The 19,827-nt window shown below is 43.4% G+C and overlaps 1 protein-coding gene and 1 long non-coding RNA gene across 2 annotated transcripts in view; one reads left to right on the top strand and one right to left on the bottom strand.

The window, feature by feature from the left end:
* Positions 1 to 19,827, bottom strand: part of IL1RL1 (interleukin 1 receptor like 1) — a 44,890-nt gene that overhangs the window by 2,002 nt on the left and 23,061 nt on the right. Inside the window, exons 2-10 of the mRNA XM_027767540.1 lie at positions 17,487 to 17,695; positions 16,780 to 16,981; positions 14,567 to 14,741; positions 14,296 to 14,458; positions 11,610 to 11,681; positions 9,784 to 9,925; positions 9,548 to 9,693; positions 5,017 to 5,163; positions 3,246 to 3,413 (exon numbers count right to left, since the gene is read on the bottom strand). Coding sequence (XP_027623341.1) covers positions 3,246 to 3,413; positions 5,017 to 5,163; positions 9,548 to 9,693; positions 9,784 to 9,925; positions 11,610 to 11,681; positions 14,296 to 14,458; positions 14,567 to 14,741; positions 16,780 to 16,981; positions 17,487 to 17,547 — 1,276 coding nt within the window. The 5' untranslated portion in view covers positions 17,548 to 17,695. The remainder of the gene's footprint in view (positions 1 to 3,245; positions 3,414 to 5,016; positions 5,164 to 9,547; positions 9,694 to 9,783; positions 9,926 to 11,609; positions 11,682 to 14,295; positions 14,459 to 14,566; positions 14,742 to 16,779; positions 16,982 to 17,486; positions 17,696 to 19,827) is intronic.
* LOC102493649 (uncharacterized) lies at positions 10,873 to 18,935 on the top strand. The gene is made up of 3 exons (XR_337121.2): positions 10,873 to 11,024; positions 13,743 to 13,888; positions 18,827 to 18,935. It is a non-coding gene; the product is annotated as an uncharacterized LOC102493649 (long non-coding RNA).

Below are 19,827 nucleotides of genomic sequence, written 5' to 3'. Positions count from 1 at the left end.
GGAGGAGAAGGGATTGCGGCGTGGCCATCCCCCCTGGGAGTTGATTTCTTGCTTTCTGTCTCTATGTCTCTCTCTGTCTGTCTGACGAGCACATGTACCCTATAGTGAAAAAAAAAAAAAAAACCTCCCCCCCCAAAAAAATAGTTAAATGGAAATGTAGAGGTATTTAATCTGTCATTTCAAGGAAGACTTCGGGTTCACGCTCATTAGAATGCCCTATAGTGAACCCCCCCCAAAAAAAAATAGTTAAATGGAAATGTAGAGGTATTTAATCTGTCATTTCAAGGAAGACTTCGGGTTCACGCTCATTAGAATGATTATTAGAATATGATCTTTTTGGTATATTCCCATATATGTTTTAAAAGGGTTTAACATTTTAACTCAGTGCTGACGTATGCAAGAGTAGGAAGCTTTGCCCCTCTGAACTGACTAGTGTCTAGAGAAGGTCTGGGCTTACGTTACCCCTCAATAATCTCTGTTGTAGGAACTTATTTGATCCAGACTAGAAAAGTCTTAAGAAAGACTGGATCTCCTTTCCAAGATAATTTTCAGAGAGCATCAACTTCAGGGTGATTCCGATTAGCTCTGAGTGGACTTAGAACATGTGAAACTCCCAGTTCTCAATACAGGAGGGAAAAATGTTAAGGAAACACGATCATGAACAACCCCCCACCTCCCCGCCTTTGAGTGTCTCTCATTGACCAAACTCAGGCTGGAGCAGAAGGTGGGGACTGGTGGGTTCTACGGTGATCAGCTCCATAGGGCCACTGGATGGAGGAGGTTGTGGAGAGCCCTTGAAGGGACAAATGGAAGATAGCTAGCATGAAAACAAACACACGGCACTGGTCGTTATGAACTTTTAAAAGAAAGGGTGAAATTTAGTACTGCTCTGTCAGGTTTTATTTTACTTTTGGTTCAGGAGAGGTCAGAGGACATATATGGAAAGAGGAAAGTGGAGAATCATTCCAAACGACTGTGTTGTTGCCTGATGAATGGTTCTAGCACACACTAAAAACTAGAAGAATGTGGGACCAGCAGATGGCATAATGGTTACGTTGTTGGAATCCTAAGTAGTTGACCATGGTTGGAGTCCTGCACCTGACGGCTGAGACTCATGTAGGGCATACGTACGTGCATGCCCAAGGTCCTGAGAGGAGAACGAATAAGAAGGGGTCATGGTGTGGCCATTCCCCCTGGGGGGGGGATTTATCACTTCTTTCTGTCTCTCTGTCTCTACCTGGCGAGCACATGTACTCTATAGGAAAAACCTCTCCAAAAAAAAAAAACAAACCCTAGAAGAATGCGTCATTCTCTCTGGCTATCTTTTCTTTTAAACACCTTAAGGGAATTCAAGCTTGAGCATCAGACAGCTAGAACTGATTCTGGCTGGGGAGGTGTAACTTGAAATTAGGTTCATGAACTGAGAAAGAAGAGGTGAAGAGCATGGGGCCAGATGAAGTGCCTCACATGACCTCAGGAAAAACTGGAGCAGGTCCTCAGCACACTTGTGGCATAAAAAAGAACACTTGACACTCTCATGCATTCGTTTCTACCTGAGGAACAGGGAGCCTTGAAAGAACTGGATCACGTTCTCCTGAGTTGCACATCTTCCAAGTCTCCCTAGCTGTTGCAAGGGTGTTAGCAATTACCTGACTCCTCCAGGATAAACTGAATTCACCCTTTGGACATGCCTTTAAATCCACAGATACTCAAATCTCTGTTTTCATTTGGAATTCCAGTTAAAATGTTAAACCAAACATTTACTTAACCTTATGCTCATGTCACCCTGGCCCCATTCACTTTATAAACTCTTCCTGATTTCTGAAAACTTAGAACTTAGTATCCATGTCTGGAGAGAAGAGAAAACTGAAGTTGCTGGAATGGAGATAAAACTGTCAAACGCACATGAAATGGGCCAGGAATATTAGGAAACAGAAGCCACAGTTCCACTGAAACTGGTAAGAATATAAATTTGCGGGGCTAGCACGTAGTGTGGTGGTTAAGGCACTGCACTTCCACTTGGCCTACTACAGTTTGAGTCCTGGACCTGGAGGCTTTCTCTCTCTCTCTCTCGTGAGTGTACCTGTCTTGTAGCAAATTTAAAATAATCATAAGTTAAAATTTAAAATAATATAAATTTGCAAATGTTTCACCAATAGAAGGAAAATCACAAGGGACTCACTTTAGCTTTTGAAATATTTTAGCTAAGGCCTATGACTATCAAAACAAAACTCTTCTATTTTTAAATCCTTTTTAAAATCTTCTAAGGAGATTCATTCATTTGAAAGCCATTGTTAAAAATATCACTCTTATTTTTGATACATGTGAAATTGCAACTGAAATTTACTTTTTCCATGTTTTTTGAATGAACTGAATAAAGCGTTTGTCAAAAAGATAAATAAAATAATCTCTTCTAAAGAGAACCAAGAAGTGGGAACAGCAGTTAGCATAATGGCTATGTCGCTGGACTCCCACGTATTGATCACGGTTCGCGTCCCGGATCCAGTGGCTTAAAACTCACGCCGGGCGCGTGTGCATGCATGCCCAAGATCCCAAGAGGAGAATGGAGGAGAAGGGATTGCGGCGTGACCATCCCCCCTGGGGGGTGATTTCTCGCTTTCTGTCTCTAATGTCTCTGTCTGTCTGGCGAGCGCACGTGCCCTATAGCGAAAACCTCTCAAAAAAAAAAAAAGAGAGAACCAAGAAGTGTCAGAGTTCTGCTAGTGTGGGGCAGAGGAGGTCAAGTAGGTGAAGGTTCCAGCTAGACCCCAGAAGCAAAAGACCCTTAACTGTGTCCACATCTCTGACATTGCTGTGAAGACCTCATTGCCCGGATGACGATGTGAGCCAGAAGAGCAAGGTATGTCCTTCTGCAGAAATACCTAAAAGCTCTGGTCGTGGGCCATGCAGCAGCATAATGGTCGCACAACACTCTGGTGCCAGACCGACTTGGAAAGGTTTCAGGTTTGCATCCTAGGACCTCCGTGCACGCCAATCACACATGTGTGCCTGTGATCCAGGGTGGCCGAGGGCTGGGGAGTGAATTATGGCAGTTGGAGGTGTCTGTCATTCTATCTTTCTCTCACTCTCTCACAAGTAAAAAATAAATTCAAAAAGTGAAACCATAGACAACAGTTTATAAGTCTGAATATCTGAGTGGTAACTGCAAATTATCTAACACAGGAATAGCTCTTACCCATCCGATGAGCATACACACCTATCCCTACTGCATATTGGCCACTCACCTTCTCCAGGTAGCAGATCTCGCCCATAAATGCATAAGTTATATCCACATTTATTTTCAAGAACATCAGGCAGAATCTGGTGAACAAAATACTCCACAGAACTGGTCCCCTCCGGGCTATGTTTGCCGCTCCGTGGATAGATTACATAGGCATCATAGATCTTTCCATCTGAAAATGAAAGAAAGAAATACAACTTCATGACTCGGCTCTGACAACTCTTCTTTGACTCTTAGGGATGTCTACATCCCTTGCTGAATTTTTGGGTTGTTAGTGAATGGATCTCATCTTCCAAAATAGTCTGGAATCACGAAATGATGGTGGAAACTCACTGCCACAAAATGTGATTAAGAAATAAGTGCTGGGAACCAGCAGTTAGCGTAATGGCTATGTCGCTGGACTCCCACGTAGTCGACCGTGGTTCGCGTCTCGGACCCGGTGGCTTAAATCTCACGCTGGGCGCGTGTGCGTGTGTGCCCAAGATCCCGAGAGGAGAATGGAGGAGAAGGGATTGCAGTGTGGCCATCCCCCCTGGGGGGTGATTTCTCGCTTTCTGTCTCTATGTCTCTCTCTCTGTCTGTCTGGCGAGCGCACGCGCCCTAGAGCGAAAACCTCTCCAAAAAAAAAAAAAAAAAAAAAGAAATAAGTGTTCACCCCCAAATTTTTCTCCCTTTTTGTGAGATGATGGTGGAAACTCACTGTCAAAGAATGTGATCAAGAAATAAGTTTTCACCCCCAAATTTTTCTCCCTTTTACCATCTCAATTGAATGAAAGAGAATGGATAAGAACCGGTTCAATGTAGTTCAAAACATAGCATATCATTGTGCTTGGTAACTAATCTATTAGTAAGTATGCGTGGAGTCATGAATAGGGTTGGGTAGTCCTCGGTTTCATTTTACCTGCCTCACATGCCCCTGGGGATGTTAAAGGCTAATGGTGGCAAGGGCGTGGGATTTTTTAAAGGGTCTGAATTTCCCACAAATCAAACAATCTGCTCCTAGTTAAGTGAACCACATGGAAAAATCCATCATATAGCATATATCTGCCTCTAAATGAAAGTGTCAGGTTCCTATTTAGCAGGGGGAATCGTCTTCTTTCATGTGCACACTTGAGTGTGTAGACATGGAACAGGGGTCCAGGTAAAATACACCTGTATTCTGATGGACCTTTCTAACCTGCTCACATCTGGGAAACAGAAACAGTGTCGTAACTGTTCGGTGATACAGTTCTACCAACATACTTCTCCCAAAGTATTTAAACCCTCCTGGGCTTGGGGCAGAGTCTGTTATGGGGGATATGTTAAGGTGAGTCTCAGGACCACCAACAGCTACTCACAGGATGGAAAAAAAAAAAAGTCTGAGTGGACCCAGAAGAAAATTTACCAATAACAGGAGCCACCAGGTGGCATAATGGTTAAGGCACTGGGCTCTCACAGGGCTGATTGTAGTCTGAGTCCCAGATCCAACGGTCTGATCATCATTCTGGGTGCATGTGCAGGCATTCCCAGAAATTCCAGAGGAGAGTGGAGGATGAAGGAATTGTGGTGTCAACATACCCTCAGAGGGTGATTTCTTACTTTCTCTCTGTCTCTCTCTGTCTCCCTCTAGTGAGGGCATGCATGTCATGGCAAAAAAAAAATAGCTGATAATGTGTTAGCAAACAAAATGGAATTTTGAGTTTAGCAGCATAGCTATTAAAAGAATAACAGACAAGTAACTGAAAATCATTATGAGACTTCTTCTTTTGAAGAAAAACTTGGACTTTGCCACTTACCATTCCTAGTTTTGTAAGGTCGAGCGACGTCCCTCCAGAGCAGAATCATCTCAATCCAGAACACTTTCAGGATGATCATCAAGACATTGATGAGCATTAGCAACATGCCACTTCCTGCCACTATGTAGTAGTAGCTGTGACGGTCAACTAGTCAAAAGATAGGGGAAGGAGAACAGTGACATTATTATTACCAGAACCGGAATAAGTGAAAGAATACATGGATGCTGGCCTCCCTTTGGAGTACAAGATTATTCTCAGAAAAGGTACCCACTGTACCAACTGTGTGTGGTTACTTGAAGTAATGTTTGTTGAGCCTGTATTCTGTGTAGGGCACCAGGCTAGTCATTGTGGGAGATTCTCAAGGACCAAAGGGCTGGAGAGACACTGAGGTGGGAGGGGATGCAGGACTGTAGCTGGAAATGGCTTCAGAAGGAGGACTCACTGTCATGAATGGGGTGATGGAGTCCTTCTACAGGAGGAGAGCCCTGAACATTGAGCAAAGTTCATAGAGGACAGAGAAGGACGTGCCCTCGTGGTCAGAAAGAATGCTGCGAGTCAAAGTCCAGATGTGGGAATGTGTTTCCTGAGAAAATGGAGTAACGCAGCTTGGAAGATGAGTGGAAAATTAGAAAAGAGGGTGAGGACTTGGTTCTGACCACGCTTAAAATCTTGGCTAAGGCATTATTCCTCACTCTGACAGTCATGAGAACCGTGGAAGAGGGTTAAGGGGGAGTTAATGAACGTAATTGTTATGCAAGCTTAATCAGACAGTAACAAGGTTTGCTTCTGCGGAAAGAGACTACAGGCACTCCTGAGGGGAAGGACTTAGCGTGTGAGATGAGGAGGGTTTGAACACGTCTGACAGTGAGGAGGAAGTGAGCATGCCTGGTGTTGTGGGCCTTAAGGAGAAAGGGGGCTTCTGCACCTCAGGGGTTGATGATATAGGAAGTGAGAAGGAAGTATGGGTCCTGTAAACCTCTAAGCGTATTTGATGGAGACGCGGATTACTGGAGTCTAGGTCCTACACATGTCCCTTCCTCCTCGTACAGTGAGTGTTACTTAGCCATCACTGAACCGTATCCCAGTGGCGCTGGGATACATGTCAGCAGAGTCTCAAATGAAATTTGGTTATATGGCTGTCTTTCACATTCACGTTGAGTCTCGACAGACACATGAGCTCCCAGTTTCCACATGAAAGTCACTGGCCCATCTTCACGTGTGACACTACACACTAGTGCATCAGCTCTCTGAGCATCCGGAACTGTGAAATCAAGAATGATCAAAGCAGGGGGCTAAAGGTGACTCAGCAGTAAAACGATAACGCTCTGTGAGACTGAGCCACGTGAGCGGGTTCTGTGTTCATGACTGGAGACCTCCCTGAATTCAGCAGGCACACATATGCCCATGATCCAGCCTGAGGCCAGGGGTAAGTTATGGTGTTGGAACTCTGTTGGGGGTACTGTCTCTCTTGCTCTGTCTCTTTTCTCTCTTGTTCATGGGAGAAATAAATGAACTTTAAAAAATGATCAAGGTAAGGAATTTAAAGCTGGGAGGAAAAACAAAAAAAAAAATTGGCAGATAACTTAGTATCTGCTTGACATCAATTTAAATGCTAAACACTCGCCAAGGAAATCATTTGACTAGGATTCCTTTCCAATTCACTCTGCCCAAAAATCCTACTGGATGTCCATGGAGAAAATATACTTCTTGTGGGGCTTGTTGCAAAGTAACTATGTGGGGCTGGCTGCTTAAAACCGGAAGAAAGAAGTTGATCCAATACATTAAAGGAAGTTGAAGTTCGGTATCTTCCTAAGCGTTGATGATTTTATAAATGATAAGAAATTATTGTATATGATGACTACACGCTAAATATGGAGAGACTTCAAAAAAATGTTTAAAACTGAAATTAAAATATAAGTTTATTTCGGGGCAAAAAGATTTCAAAGTCCATGCTCAGCTTTTTCACATGTATGCTTCATGAACTTTTTGAAGACCTCGTGCACTTCCTGTAAGTGTTCATAAATAAAAAAAATGCTGCCTGGCTTGAGTCCTGGTTCTATTACTCTTGTACCTGGCCAGCTATTCACCTCTCTTTGCCTTCTTATTCCCATCTATTAAATTAGATGATAGCGCCAATCCATCCCTTGTGGAATACCGAGACAATAAATGAAGAACTTACACGAAGGATAATTAGACAGAGACTGACACATAGAAAAAAAAAATAAGTGTGTGCTATTATTATTTCAAGCATCAAATAATGATTTAGCAACATGGGGACAAAAGCTTTTAAGCTCTTTTTTTAAATGCAATAAATGCTGTAATTGCAGGAATAAAAGAATTCATCATGACGATTCAACAGGAGGAGCAAACTTTTTTTGTTTAATTTTTGCAGTTGTTGAAACAGAGTGTACTGTGTTGATGTGAAGAAAAACAGGTGAAATACAAATAAAACGGAAGGGATGAGACCTCCAAGTACATGTAACGTGAAGACAGTTCCAATCCACAGCAAACAGCACATCTATGAGTGATAACACGAAAGCAAAGCCTGGCTTTAAGGATGCAAGGGGTGTGCTGCAGGGAGGGCCAATAGTCAACCCCATCCTCTTTCATGATCTTTCTGTGTTTATCCAAATGAGCCCACGCGTAGCCCACATATGGGCGTGAACTCAGAGTTCAGCTCCCTCTTTGGTTAATTTCTCTGTAGTGGTAGCACCATGGAGAAAGGGACACGCGTGACAATGTGCTTTCTCCTCCACCTTTTGCTCATGAGGTGTTGCTTCATCTCACACGCAAGATGTCTGAGTCCAGAAGTGCGAAGAGCAAGTGAGGAAAACCATGTGTGCTCGGGAAAGAAATGCTCCAAAAGCTGTTTGTCACGCCATTGTCTCAGAGGTGCACAAAGGAGTGGGCAGGAACCAGCCCTGCCTTGGGAGAAGCAGGTCTTCCCTGCTGTGTCACGTCGTCTGGAAACGCGGGCAGTAAAAGGCACAGTCACGTGTAAGATGGCTTTATTTCTGCTCTGACTCCTCTGTAGACAGCGTCTCCCTTACTGCCTGCACCTTGGAGGGGTCGCCCTTTCCCCTCTGTTTCAATTATGTGTGATAGGTCATCAGTTGTGAAAGAGGATCTTATACTTTTAAAAGATTGCAGGGCTGGCCTGTGGCATGGTGGTTAAAGCGGCTAGCTCTCACATGGCCAGCCACCTGATTCGAGTCCTCGACCCAGTGACTTGAAAAGCATACCAGGTGTGTGTATGCGCATTCCCAAAATCTCAAAAGGAGGGAGAAATGGAGGAGAAGGGATTGCAGCATGCCAACCCCCAGTGGGGAGTGTTTTTTTTTTTTTTTTCTCTCTGTCTTCCTCTCTCCCTCTTTCAGACACTATCCTGTGAATTTAGGCACCCTGTGGCAAATTTTTTTTCAATTAAATTAAATTAAAGAGAGGAAGGATATATATATTATCTGAAATTAACCTACAGAAGACAAGTTTTGTCTTGTCACATTTTATCATGTCAAAGTATGAGGTTATTGGAGTCATGCCAGATTCATATAAAACCACAGGGAGGCTGTAAACAATTTGGCTTTCCCTAGGAAGAAAGTTATTCAGCCTACCAGACCTAAGTATAAAATTAGCGTTAGATGGCACCAAAATACTTGTATCGATAACCTTGATGTACATTCATTTATTCACTCAAAAAATATCTTCGAGGCACATGCCAGGTGCCGGGCTCTGCAGCGTGGACTGAGGATGATATATGGGCCTGCTCAGCCCTGCCCTCTGCAGACTGTGTTTGTGCTGGGCACCCCTCCCACAGATTTCTGTGAGACAGCGAGATGAGCCAGTCAGCAGGAGGCGACAGAATTGCACAGATGTGTGTACCCCAAACTGGTAGTCAAGAAAGGCTCCCCAGAACCCCCGCAACTTGAATTGCACACTGAACAATAAACACACGCAACAAAGAAACAGGCTGGGCTACCAGCCTTCCCATGATGCCCACCGCAATCTGATATTTTAGGAAATTGAACTTTGAGAAGCTGACCTTCTGATAAAGTAGTAGCTAAGATTTTCTTACAGAAACGCCCGCTTTACCATCCTCACTACCAAAACGCGCACGTACTGACAAAGGGAAACGTTACAAAAGACAACACGTGTACCACACGCCATGCGAGGGAACGGAGGACACGTTCACAGTCTCCGTTGGCAGGTTTTCCTCCACGCACAGTGAAACAGAGGGGGCTGTACGGTCAGAGAGCAGCTGAGTCCTGAAGAGGAACCAGCTGAGCACGAGGAGGAGGACGAGGAGGAAGCAGAAGTGAAGCAGCGACTTGGCTTCCTGGCACACCGAGACATTCTGAGAAGACCAGGTTGCAAATAGCGTCCTCAGGAAAGGAGCACATTTTACAAGGCAGGCCAGCTCCATCGTCCTGCTGGGTCCCCGGGAACCGAACTCCAGCCATCATCCTCTAAGAAAGCGCTTTCAGCTCACAGTGGACAGGACAAACTCGGGGACCAGCGTCTCAGGAACACTCACTTGGATTTCTGCCACGTAATCTTAGGCGGTGCTTGATCACACCGCGCAAACCCAGGGCCACGCAGTCGTACTGCAGCTGCAAATCCTCCTTCCTCACAGCAGCTATCCTTAGGACGATGCTCTGGCAGGTCAGCTCATTGCTGGAACTGAAAATGCACCACGTTACCTGTAATGCTCACTTCGTAGGCATGCATTGTGCGGGAGAAGGGGGGTGGTTAACTTCTATACAAAAATACCTTTGATTTTCCTCTTTCTCCTCGTGAAATCTTGCTTCATTCAAGTCCTCCACTTTAGTGTGGTTAACCTCCCACAGGACATTCGTAAGCAACTGGTAGCCTTTCCCAAAGCAAGCGGAGCAAATCAGGTTTGCTGTTTTCCCTAGAGGGGAAATAAAGAAATGTACCAATAAAATTAAATTGTGCGTGTAGTGTTTAACTTGACTGAACTTGCAATTGTCGAATGTCTAGTGTGTATGCCCTGTAATAATCCCCATCTCCTTTTCTCCTCCCTCACACTTTTGTCTTTTCAGCCCTCATTTTGCCTTCTTGCCTGTTCTCATTGTCTGCATCTCACTTAATTCAGTTTGAAGCCTAGCTCCCACTACCCTCTGACCTGCCCGGAAAACTAACAAGGCCCATGACTCGGGCTTCACCACCTGCATTGTAATGTAGGAGTTCCTTTACTAGAAACGGGAGTTTCTTTGTAACTGCTCTCTTCCACACCTCTCTCCACCTACCGAGTTCTCTTCATCTTTCCGTAAGCTATCTTGGAAGGGAAAACTGCTTTATCCATCTGACCACCCTTCTGTACGTAAGTACCAAAGAGCGCCCTTTGGCTCCTATCCCAGCTGCTTTGACCAGAGATCTCCTCCTTTCAAAGGCTGCTTTTGTGTCTTGGACATACGCTTTACTGCGCTCTTGATTCCTAAAGGAGTTGAGTTAGAAATAAGGCCTCTGGGGCCAGCAGTTGGTGTAATGGCTATGTCGCCGGACTCCCATATAGTCACCTGCAGTTCAAGTCCTGGACCCGGTGGCTTAAACTGACGCTGGGTGCATGCATGCCCAAGATCTCGAGAGAAGAAGGGAGGAAAAAGGATTGTGGCATGGCCATACCCTCTGAGGGGTGATTTCTCGCTTTCTGTCTCTGTCTCTCTCTTTCTGGCGAGTGCACATGCCCTATGGCAAAAAGCTCTAAAAAAGAAAGAAAGAAAGAGAGAGAGAGAGAGAGAGAGAAAGAAGGAAGGAAGGAAGGAAGGAAAGAAGCATCTGAGAAGGGATGAGAAGCTCAGTCTCTGGGGAGGTAGCGAGGGCATAAACAGACAATGAGAACACAGGATGTTCTAGAGTTCTGACAGCAGGATTGGCAAGGGGGCATGGCGGTACACGGAGGGGGTTGCAGGAGCATGGCTGTGATGCTGCACTTGCACATGGGGCCTGGACTTACTCCCACGGAGACGCTGATTGTGTGCCAGCAAGGGGTAAGTATCGTATGGAGGGATTTCATAGAGGGAATGATGCTGGAACTTCGTTTTGACAAATGAAAAAAGAGGAGGAACAACATGAGCACAAGTGGGGAAGAATGTGAAAAGAATCGGTTATCGATGAGCAAAAGGTGGCAGGGAGTGTGGTAGGGCCAGTGGCTGCAGGTGGGCTCTCGTGGCTGAGGGGGCTTGTGTTACCCGCTAAGAACTGTGAATGTATCCCACCTCTAGTGGGAGCTAGGACAGGCGGAGCTGAGAGCCAGGAAGTCTGTATCCCCCTTCTAGCACTTATTACCCACGACCTTGGGCACCTTCTGGAACCTAGGTATACTCAGAACCAAGTGGGGGTGACATCGAACTCCCGGACAGAAGTGAGAATGAATGCAGTCCAGATGTGAGTGATACCTAGTCTGGCTGTGGTTCCGAGTGTCAGCAAGTGCCCGGGGCAGGTGCTGCCGCGAGTGTCAGCACACTTATTCTGAAAGCGCCCTGTGCTCACTGCCTGCCCTAGAGGAATTCAGGCTGAAGTCACTCAGAAGAGTTTTCCCGGTCATGTTGACAGTGTTCTTAACATTTTCTTACCGATATCCACTTCCTTTGTTTCATTGGGTTCAGGGGTTTTAATTACTGGAGGCAAAGGAAAGCCTTGCTTAACTTAAAGACAAAAAAGGAATACAAATATTAGGCAATCGTTGGGTGATCAGCAATATATAACTTGTATGTTTACGCTTCCATCTTATTTCATAGCAATGACTCTCAATTTTTTCTGACGATAACCCATGGCAACACACACATACACACAGTCACCAATAAATGAAACAAAATACATTTAAACCATACTTTCTCTTACTGCCTGTGACAGTCTTTGATATTTTCTTTCTTTTTTTAATTACCAAAGAGTGCTTCCCATGTAGAGAGACAGAAGGAGTGAGTACACTGCTCAATGGGGTGTAGTCGTGTTGCAATCCTTTTTCCTCCATGTCTCTATTCCATCAGGATTTGGGACACACACACACTCTCACACGCACACATGCACACTCACTCACACTCACACACACACACACACATGCCTAGTATGTTATTCAAAATGTCCATGCTGGGATTCGAACTTCATTTATTCATGTGGGATCTGGCTCCCTATGCACAAAGCTTAACTGTTGTGCTACAGGGTCAGCTCTGATCTTTGATTTTTTTTTATTCTGTTTTAAATCATTAAAGGAAATGCTGGTCCAACCCATTTAATCAATTTTATAACCGAGTAATTGTTAGAAAACCACTTTTCTATAACACAAGCTTAAAACTAGAGAGAACATTTCTAAGGCCCATGAGAATGATAAATGCATACTTCCACAGTTTCCCCTGCCCCCGGTTCTCCACCACTGTGGCCCATCCTCAGCACAAACATTTCTTTCCTTTAAGGAATCCCAGTTTCTTTGGCAACTGAGATGAAGAGGCAGGAATGGGGAGTGGACACTGCATTCCTCCACCTCCCTGACGCTCGTTTACTTCAGGGTAGTCGGAATTAAGAACCACCCCAGTGATCCAAGCAGTGAGAAGCATTGACAGAAACGTGGCCTCGTGGAGCTAGCAAGTGGCAAGGTCGTAAAGGTGCTGCACCCACATAACCGACTCTGTGATTCGCATCCCAGACCTCGTGCCTTGAAAATCACACCGGGCACACGTGTGTGCGTGCCCACAGTCCTGAGAGGAGAATGGAGGAGAAGGGATAGCACTGTGGTCAGCCCCCCTGGAGGTGTGATTTCTCACTTTCCCTCTTTGTCTCTTTCTGGTGAGAGTATGCGCCTTTCAGAACATATAGAAAAAAATTTTAAAAAGGAAGAAATGCGATCTGGCAGTTTATTTTGTTGTTGTTGTTTGTTTGTTTGTTTTATAGAGAGGGAACATTGGAAAAACCACAATATTCTGTAATACCGTCCTATGATGTTCTATGATATTGCCTTTCCCTAAGGAAACTACCACAAATGGGGGCCCGCAGGTGGCATGGTGGTTAAGGCACCAGACTCCCACATGGCTGACTGTGGTTCAAGGACCAGACCTGGTGCTTTTCCACTTTCTATCTCTCTCTCTGTGTCTCTATCAGGTAAAATAAAGAAAATAATAGTAATAATAAATAAAATAAAATAATTCTTAAAAAACAACTGCCATATGTGAAGGTGTCCCTTCATCTCTGTCTATAGTCCAAGCTGTGTTAAGGAGACTCCCAGACTTCACAGATTGCATAAGACCTGTTTGTAAAGTCTTCCCCCAAAACGGGTTTTTATAAATTTTAAAATAAATTTGGAAAAATATTTGTTAGTTTGAGTGACTCACTTGAGGCCACTGATGACGTCAAAAGTATTACAAAGCAGGGGGCCGAGCGGAGGCATGCCGGTGCAGGGGTGGTCTCTGAGGTCACCTGCTGGGACCTCCCTGTGTATACCAGGTACATACCCATGCCCATGATTCAGGCTGGCTGGTCCCGGATCATGGAGTAGATCCTGACATGAAGACCCTGTTGGGGGTGTCAGTTTCTCTCTCTCTCTCTCTCTCTCTCTTTGAGAAAATATAAATAAATAGACTTTAAAAACTATTTGAAAACTATAAATGAAAACCACTCAATAGTATTTATATACGCCACTTTAAAGCTTCTTAATAAATTTCTGATCAACCGAGTCATGCTAAAGATTATTTTTTTGATTAATTTATTTTTTCCAGAAGTGAGAGAGAACAGGAAAGAGAGACAGAGACAGCACTCCCAACTGCATATGGACCCCACAACCCACTCGAGTCTTCAGCTAGTCCTGGATCCCCGGCAAGCATGTGCCCTGTGCTCAAGGAGTTCCAGACAGCGACCCTCCCACGTGAGTCAGTCTTGCAGAGTGTCGCTGTCTGCTGCTGTGCCACCCTTCGATCCCAAGAGTTCTTTTTTTAATGCACAGAATCTCTTTTGACAGCTTTGGTAAAGAAATATTACTGCTCTTCACAGAGTTCTGTTGCCTTTCAAAAATGGAGATTGCACTAGCATTCAGATTCTTTATCTTTGGAAAATTACATCACAAAGGAAAATAACAGATGTGGCTTTGGATTAGTGCAATCTCCCCCTTAAATTTCTTAAATCTTGATAGTACATTTCAAAGCTCCCCTGTCTCAGTTGACAACGTGTACGATAAGGTGGAACAGGAGGAAGTGCTGGGGGGGAAGACCAAGTGTGGAACACCGCTTAGGAGCACAACTCTTCCCATTTTCTTTGTTTTTTGCCCTACCTTACCTTTAAGTAGGAAGGATCTGGTCGCTGTCACATTGTAGCTGACTCCATTTTCACTGTGTTTAAATTTGCATGTGTAATCACCGACATCTTCCGGGGTCACGTTGTCAATCACCAGATAGTCTTCATGGGCCTGGTACCTCGGTCCTTTCAGAGCTTCACAATTCTGAAATAAGAAAAGCCCACGCTCTTTCCAGTCGTTCTTCACATGTATCTATTTCAGTTACGTACATGTCATCTACTTCCCCTCGGTGGCGGCTTTTATGTTTTTTACCTTAAACCACTCAAGAGGTGCGGTCCAATTGTAGTATTTAACTGTAGGGCAATATATTTTGGAGTTTTTTTCTGATCCTCGTACTGTTAAATACATCAAGAAATCTGGGATGGTGCAATCGGGCTGTTCCTTGTATATGCTGACATTCACAAACACGGTTTTATTGAAGTCAGAACTATTAAAACAAGACAATGAAAAAATTACTCAACATTGTGAAATAACTTGATCAGCTCTACCCTTCACTTAATATTGCTTTTCTTGTTAAAATGCTTGATAAATAGCGGCTCTTTTCTTATTTAAAAGGAATCACTGGGGCCAGCCAGTGGTGTGGTGATTAAGGCAGCAGCTGAATCCCAAGAGGCCGACTGTAGGGTTCAAGTCCCAAAGCTGGAGGCTTGAAAAGCATGCTGGGTGCAAATGCTTTGCATGCCAAAAGTCCCAAGAGAAAGGAGGAGAAGGATTGCAGCCACTATCTTCCCTGATGGACACTTTCTCACTCTCTCTCTCTCTGTCTCTCTCAAGTGAGCACACATACCCTATAGTAAAATTTAAAAAAAAGAAGTAATCATTAAAATCTAGAATTTCAATGATGTCTTTATTACCCTTGAGGTAAAACATAACCTCTGTGGTAGTCTTAAAAACGACGCCCTCACCTCTCCGTCATTCGCCACATCTGCTGTGTGCCAAATAGTACATCAGAATATGATAAATATGGTAACAATAATTAGTACTAATGAGAATTTACTCTGTGCCAGTCACGGTGGTGAGAACTTTTTTATGTATTACCTCATTTTATTCTCACAACAATGCTTTCAAGTAGATGATATTATGTTACAGATGAGAAAACCGAGAGGCCCAAGAGAAAACTGTGAGGCCTAGAAGTAACTTGCTGGCACCACACAGCTGACTACTGGCAGAGCACGAATTTGAAATGGATACTTCTAGATTCAGAACCTAGACCCTAGGTGCTTATATCCACACTACCTGCCCTTGGATGTAGTTCATCTGAAGTCTTTTTTTTAATTCTTTTTTTTTTTTTTTTGAGAGGTTTTCACTATAGGGTGCGTGCGCTCGCCAGACAGACAGAGAGAGACAGAAAGCGAGAAATCACCCCCCCAGGGGGGATGGCCATGCCGCAATCCCTTCTCCTCCATTCTCCTCTCAGGATCTTGGCACGCACGCACATGCACCCGGCATGAGTTTTAAGCTACCGGGTCCGGGACGCGAACCGCGGTCAACTACGTGGGAGTCCAGCGACATAGCCATTACGCTAACTGCTGGTCCCCCATCTGAAGTCTTGAGTGTACCAAATACTAGTACAAAACCAGGACATTTAACAAACTATATACGAAGTAAGTAATTTGAAGGCAAGCAATCTCATGTGACCATTCGGGGCTGAACTTTAAGATTGAAGGCGCATGTAACCGCCCCTTTTCACTCATGATAAGCCTCTAAGATATCAAACATACATAAAAAAAAATAACATTTGTTATGCTAATTTGTTCTGCCTTTCAGCCAAAAGTGAGCAATTGTTCTCATTGCTCTTGGTCACTAGGAATCGGAGGACTTTTTCTAATCAGGCTACAAATGAATCCCTGCAATTATAAATCAAATATTTTATATCACCTCAACTCCGTATTAGTAAGATTCCCCCAAAGAAAGGGACTAGCAGGTGGTGTGGTAGTTAAGGCACTGGACACTCCCACATGGCCAACCACAGTTCCAATCCTGGACCTGGTAGCTTGTTTTCTCCCTTTCTCTCTCTCTGTCTCTCTCTGGTCAAATTAAAATAAATGAATGAATGCATTTAAAAAAAAAAAAGATTTCCAGAATTATTTTTTGTATTCAAATTGCTTTTTAACCATCCAGCTGCTCCAGAAAGAAGTAGAAATGGAAGAAAAATGAGAGAAGTTCAGACTATCAATAATTAAAGAAAAAAGAGAGCAGGCCCAAAGCCATGTCCTGGACCTGGTAGCTTGTTTTCTCACTTTCTCTCTCTCTGTCTCTCTCTGGTCAAATTAAAATAAATGAATGAATGCATTTAAAAAAAAAAAAGATTTCCAGAATTATTTTTTGTATTCAAATTGCTTTTTAACCATCCAGCTGCTCCAGAAAGAAGTAGAAATGGAAGAAAAATGAGAGAAGTTCAGACTATCAATAATTAAAGAAAAAAGAGAGCAGGCCCAAAGCCATGGCAGCTTTCCAGATAATACCTTCTGACAAAGCAAGTGTAAATTCCAGAATCATTCACTTGGGCTGGTAGAAACTTAAGAAGATCACCGGAGGCAAATACACGATTATTCTCCTGGGCAGGAATTCTTTTGTTTGTTTGTGGGTAAAACCAATCCACAGAACCTCCGCGATTACGGCATTTTACAATTAAAGCTCGATTTTCCAAACTCAAGGCTTGTTGAGCTGCAAATACGAAAACATAAATATGATACTGAAATAACCACACAAAAAGATCCTAACCCCCTGCATTTTTAATATTTCCTTCTAGGATTAAATTTACAAGTGATCATATGTTGTGATACTTCGAGAAACGAAGTAAATTATTAAGATCTCTTAGGGAATCTTCTACTGGGTACTGAGATCAATGCATTGCTCTGAAGCTAAATCCCCCATACCGCTACGGTAGAAAAGCAGCCTTGTCTTGCTAAGCAAACCGGAAGTTAAATGCCTACAATGCCTTCTGCCTGCAGGCAACGTTAAATTCTGATATCTAAATACGTTAATCTAAAATCAGGGTGTACTTGTTTGGAAAAGTTTCTCCTGATCTGTAATGAAGAATGACTGTAGAGCAAAAAATGAATTTTCCAGTTTAGCAGGAACCATTGGAAGCAAGCAGTTTTCAAACAAGGCACATGTTCTTGGACTTAATTCAAAGAATGTTAAATGTGGGTTGAAAAGCAATACTTACACTCTTGAGCTGCTATTGCATGGATGACAATGGTTAGGCTGGCTAGTATCCAAAGCCCCATTCTCTGTGTATCAGTTCAAAACAAGTGCGGGTCACTGATGGTTGAGATTACTCTAGATGAATTAGTGACAGAAGATGATGAACTTCCCCAGGGAGGTGCTTGCTGATGCTACCCAGGACTTAAAGTTCAGGGTAGTTGGTTGTCACCACTGAAAAATAAATCATTTACAATCACAAGCAAAACATTTGTCAGCCATGACTTTCACTTGTTCAGTATCTCGCAGGAGAATTCATTGATCAATACGTATTTAAGTATAGCTCTGTGGAACAGCAGGTCTGGGACATGCTATGATGTATTTATTCCTGCTTTTTTTTTTTGGGTTGCACAGCCCTCAGGGATCAGAGGCTGCTTTGGTTATATTTTACCAGTATCATGAGAATGTCCTGAAAAAATTAAATTAAGAAGGGGGAAAATAAAGCCATAATCAGCAAGAGACTCTAGAGAGTACAATATTCTATAAAACCACACGTCCACACAGGCTGGTGGCCTACTGAATTGTAGGCGCAGGTGCACATAGTCACCCCAGAGCTGGGAAGGAATGCAGGAACGTGAGAACTGAAGCATTATCTGATTATTGCTCTACCCAAACCCTCAGAAATGTGTCTCCACCTCGGCTCATCCCCAACAGCCACCACAGTCTTTCTAAGAATAGTTGAAGATGTAAGAATAAAAATGAAATACTGTTCTTCTAGCTAAAATAAAAAACTCATTTACTCTATTTTTTTTTCTTAAAAAGGGGAGGGATAAAACCGATATAAAGTTCACAAACTTAAAATAAATACAACAATCCTTAATATAGTTCTCAAAAGCACATCTACTCTAAACATGAACTGACAATACTTTTCTTATGACAAACTTTAGATAAGTAATTGATGCTCACCCAAACTGAGGACAGAGGGATTCAACTTCAAGGCAATGACTGAGCTAAGAATAGTTTCCAGCCCCTGTAGCTCCCTCCTCATAGACTGCTCACATGGACACACTCTCTTTTATTTAAAAGGGGAGACATTCACAGACATCCTGTAATTTGCCACTCCTCCCACCCTGAAATTTTATTTTTAGCCAAAACCCATGACTTGTTTGGAAATGCTGGTGCATCGTGTACTAAGAATTCTTGACCTTGGCACATAAATATTTGCATGTAATGACATTGAAGTAATCCAATTATTTCCCCCCTTCTGACATCCATTTCTTGAGGTAAGCAATGACTGTTTACGATACTGATTTAATTACACTTTTAGTTCTAAATAAACCTGACCTGCTTGGCCTGCTCTTCCAGACATTTCTTGACACCGTGTTTGGCAGACAGTACCGAGGAGAATGCAGCCAGTTCCAGCAGCTTTGCCACAGCTCCAAAAGCCAAGGGGGACACAGGTAATAAAAAGTAAGGAGGATTTTGGGAGGCTCAGAAATGTTCTGTCTGGGCCAGCCCATGGCATGGAGGTTAAGGTCATTGGCTCTCACATGGCCAATAATGTGGTTCTAGTCCCAGACACAGTAGCTTGAGAAACACACCGGGCATGTTTGTGTGTGTGAATGTCCATAATCCCAGAAGGAGAGGTGAAAGAGAGGGGATTGCTGTGCGACCATCCCCCAAGGGGGTATTTCTCACTTTTCCTCTCCCTCTCCTTGTTTCTCTCTAGCAACACTAAATAAAAAATAAAATAAAATAAAATAAAAAATAAGACCTCCGTTCAAGTCCTAGACCTGACAGCTTGGTTCCAGCAGCTTTGCCACAGCTCCAAAAGCCAAGGGGGACACAGGTAATAAAAAGTAAGGAGGATTTTGGGAGGCTCAGAAATGTTCTGTCTGGGCCAGCCCATGGCATGGAGGTTAAGGTCATTGGCTCTCACATGGCCAATAATGTGGTTCTAGTCCCAGACACAGTAGCTTGAGAAACACACCGGGCATGTTTGTGTGTGTGAATGTCCATAATCCCAGAAGGAGAGGTGAAAGAGAGGGGATTGCTGTGCGACCATCCCCCAAGGGGGTATTTCTCACTTTTCCTCTCCCTCTCCTTGTTTCTCTCTAGCAACACTAAATAAAAAATAAAATAAAATAAAATAAAAAATAAGACCTCCGTTCAAGTCCTAGACCTGACAGCTTGCTTTCTTGCTTTCTCTCTCTCTCCCTCTTTCCTCTATCCATCTCTCTCTGTTGAATTGAAATAATAATAATAAATTAAATAAATTATTTTTAAAAAGAAGGAGAAATTTTCTATTTGTGGTTCAAAATGTGACTCAGTCACAAAATATTTGTGATTCAGTCACAAAAATAAGC

The sequence above is a fragment of the Tupaia chinensis genome, unplaced genomic scaffold, assembly GCF_000334495.1.
Source record: "Tupaia chinensis unplaced genomic scaffold, TupChi_1.0 Scaffold144276_1, whole genome shotgun sequence".
Taxonomy (NCBI): domain Eukaryota; kingdom Metazoa; phylum Chordata; class Mammalia; order Scandentia; family Tupaiidae; genus Tupaia; species Tupaia belangeri.
Note: the sequence above shows the minus strand (reverse complement) of the source record. Positions and strands in the feature narration are given on the sequence as shown.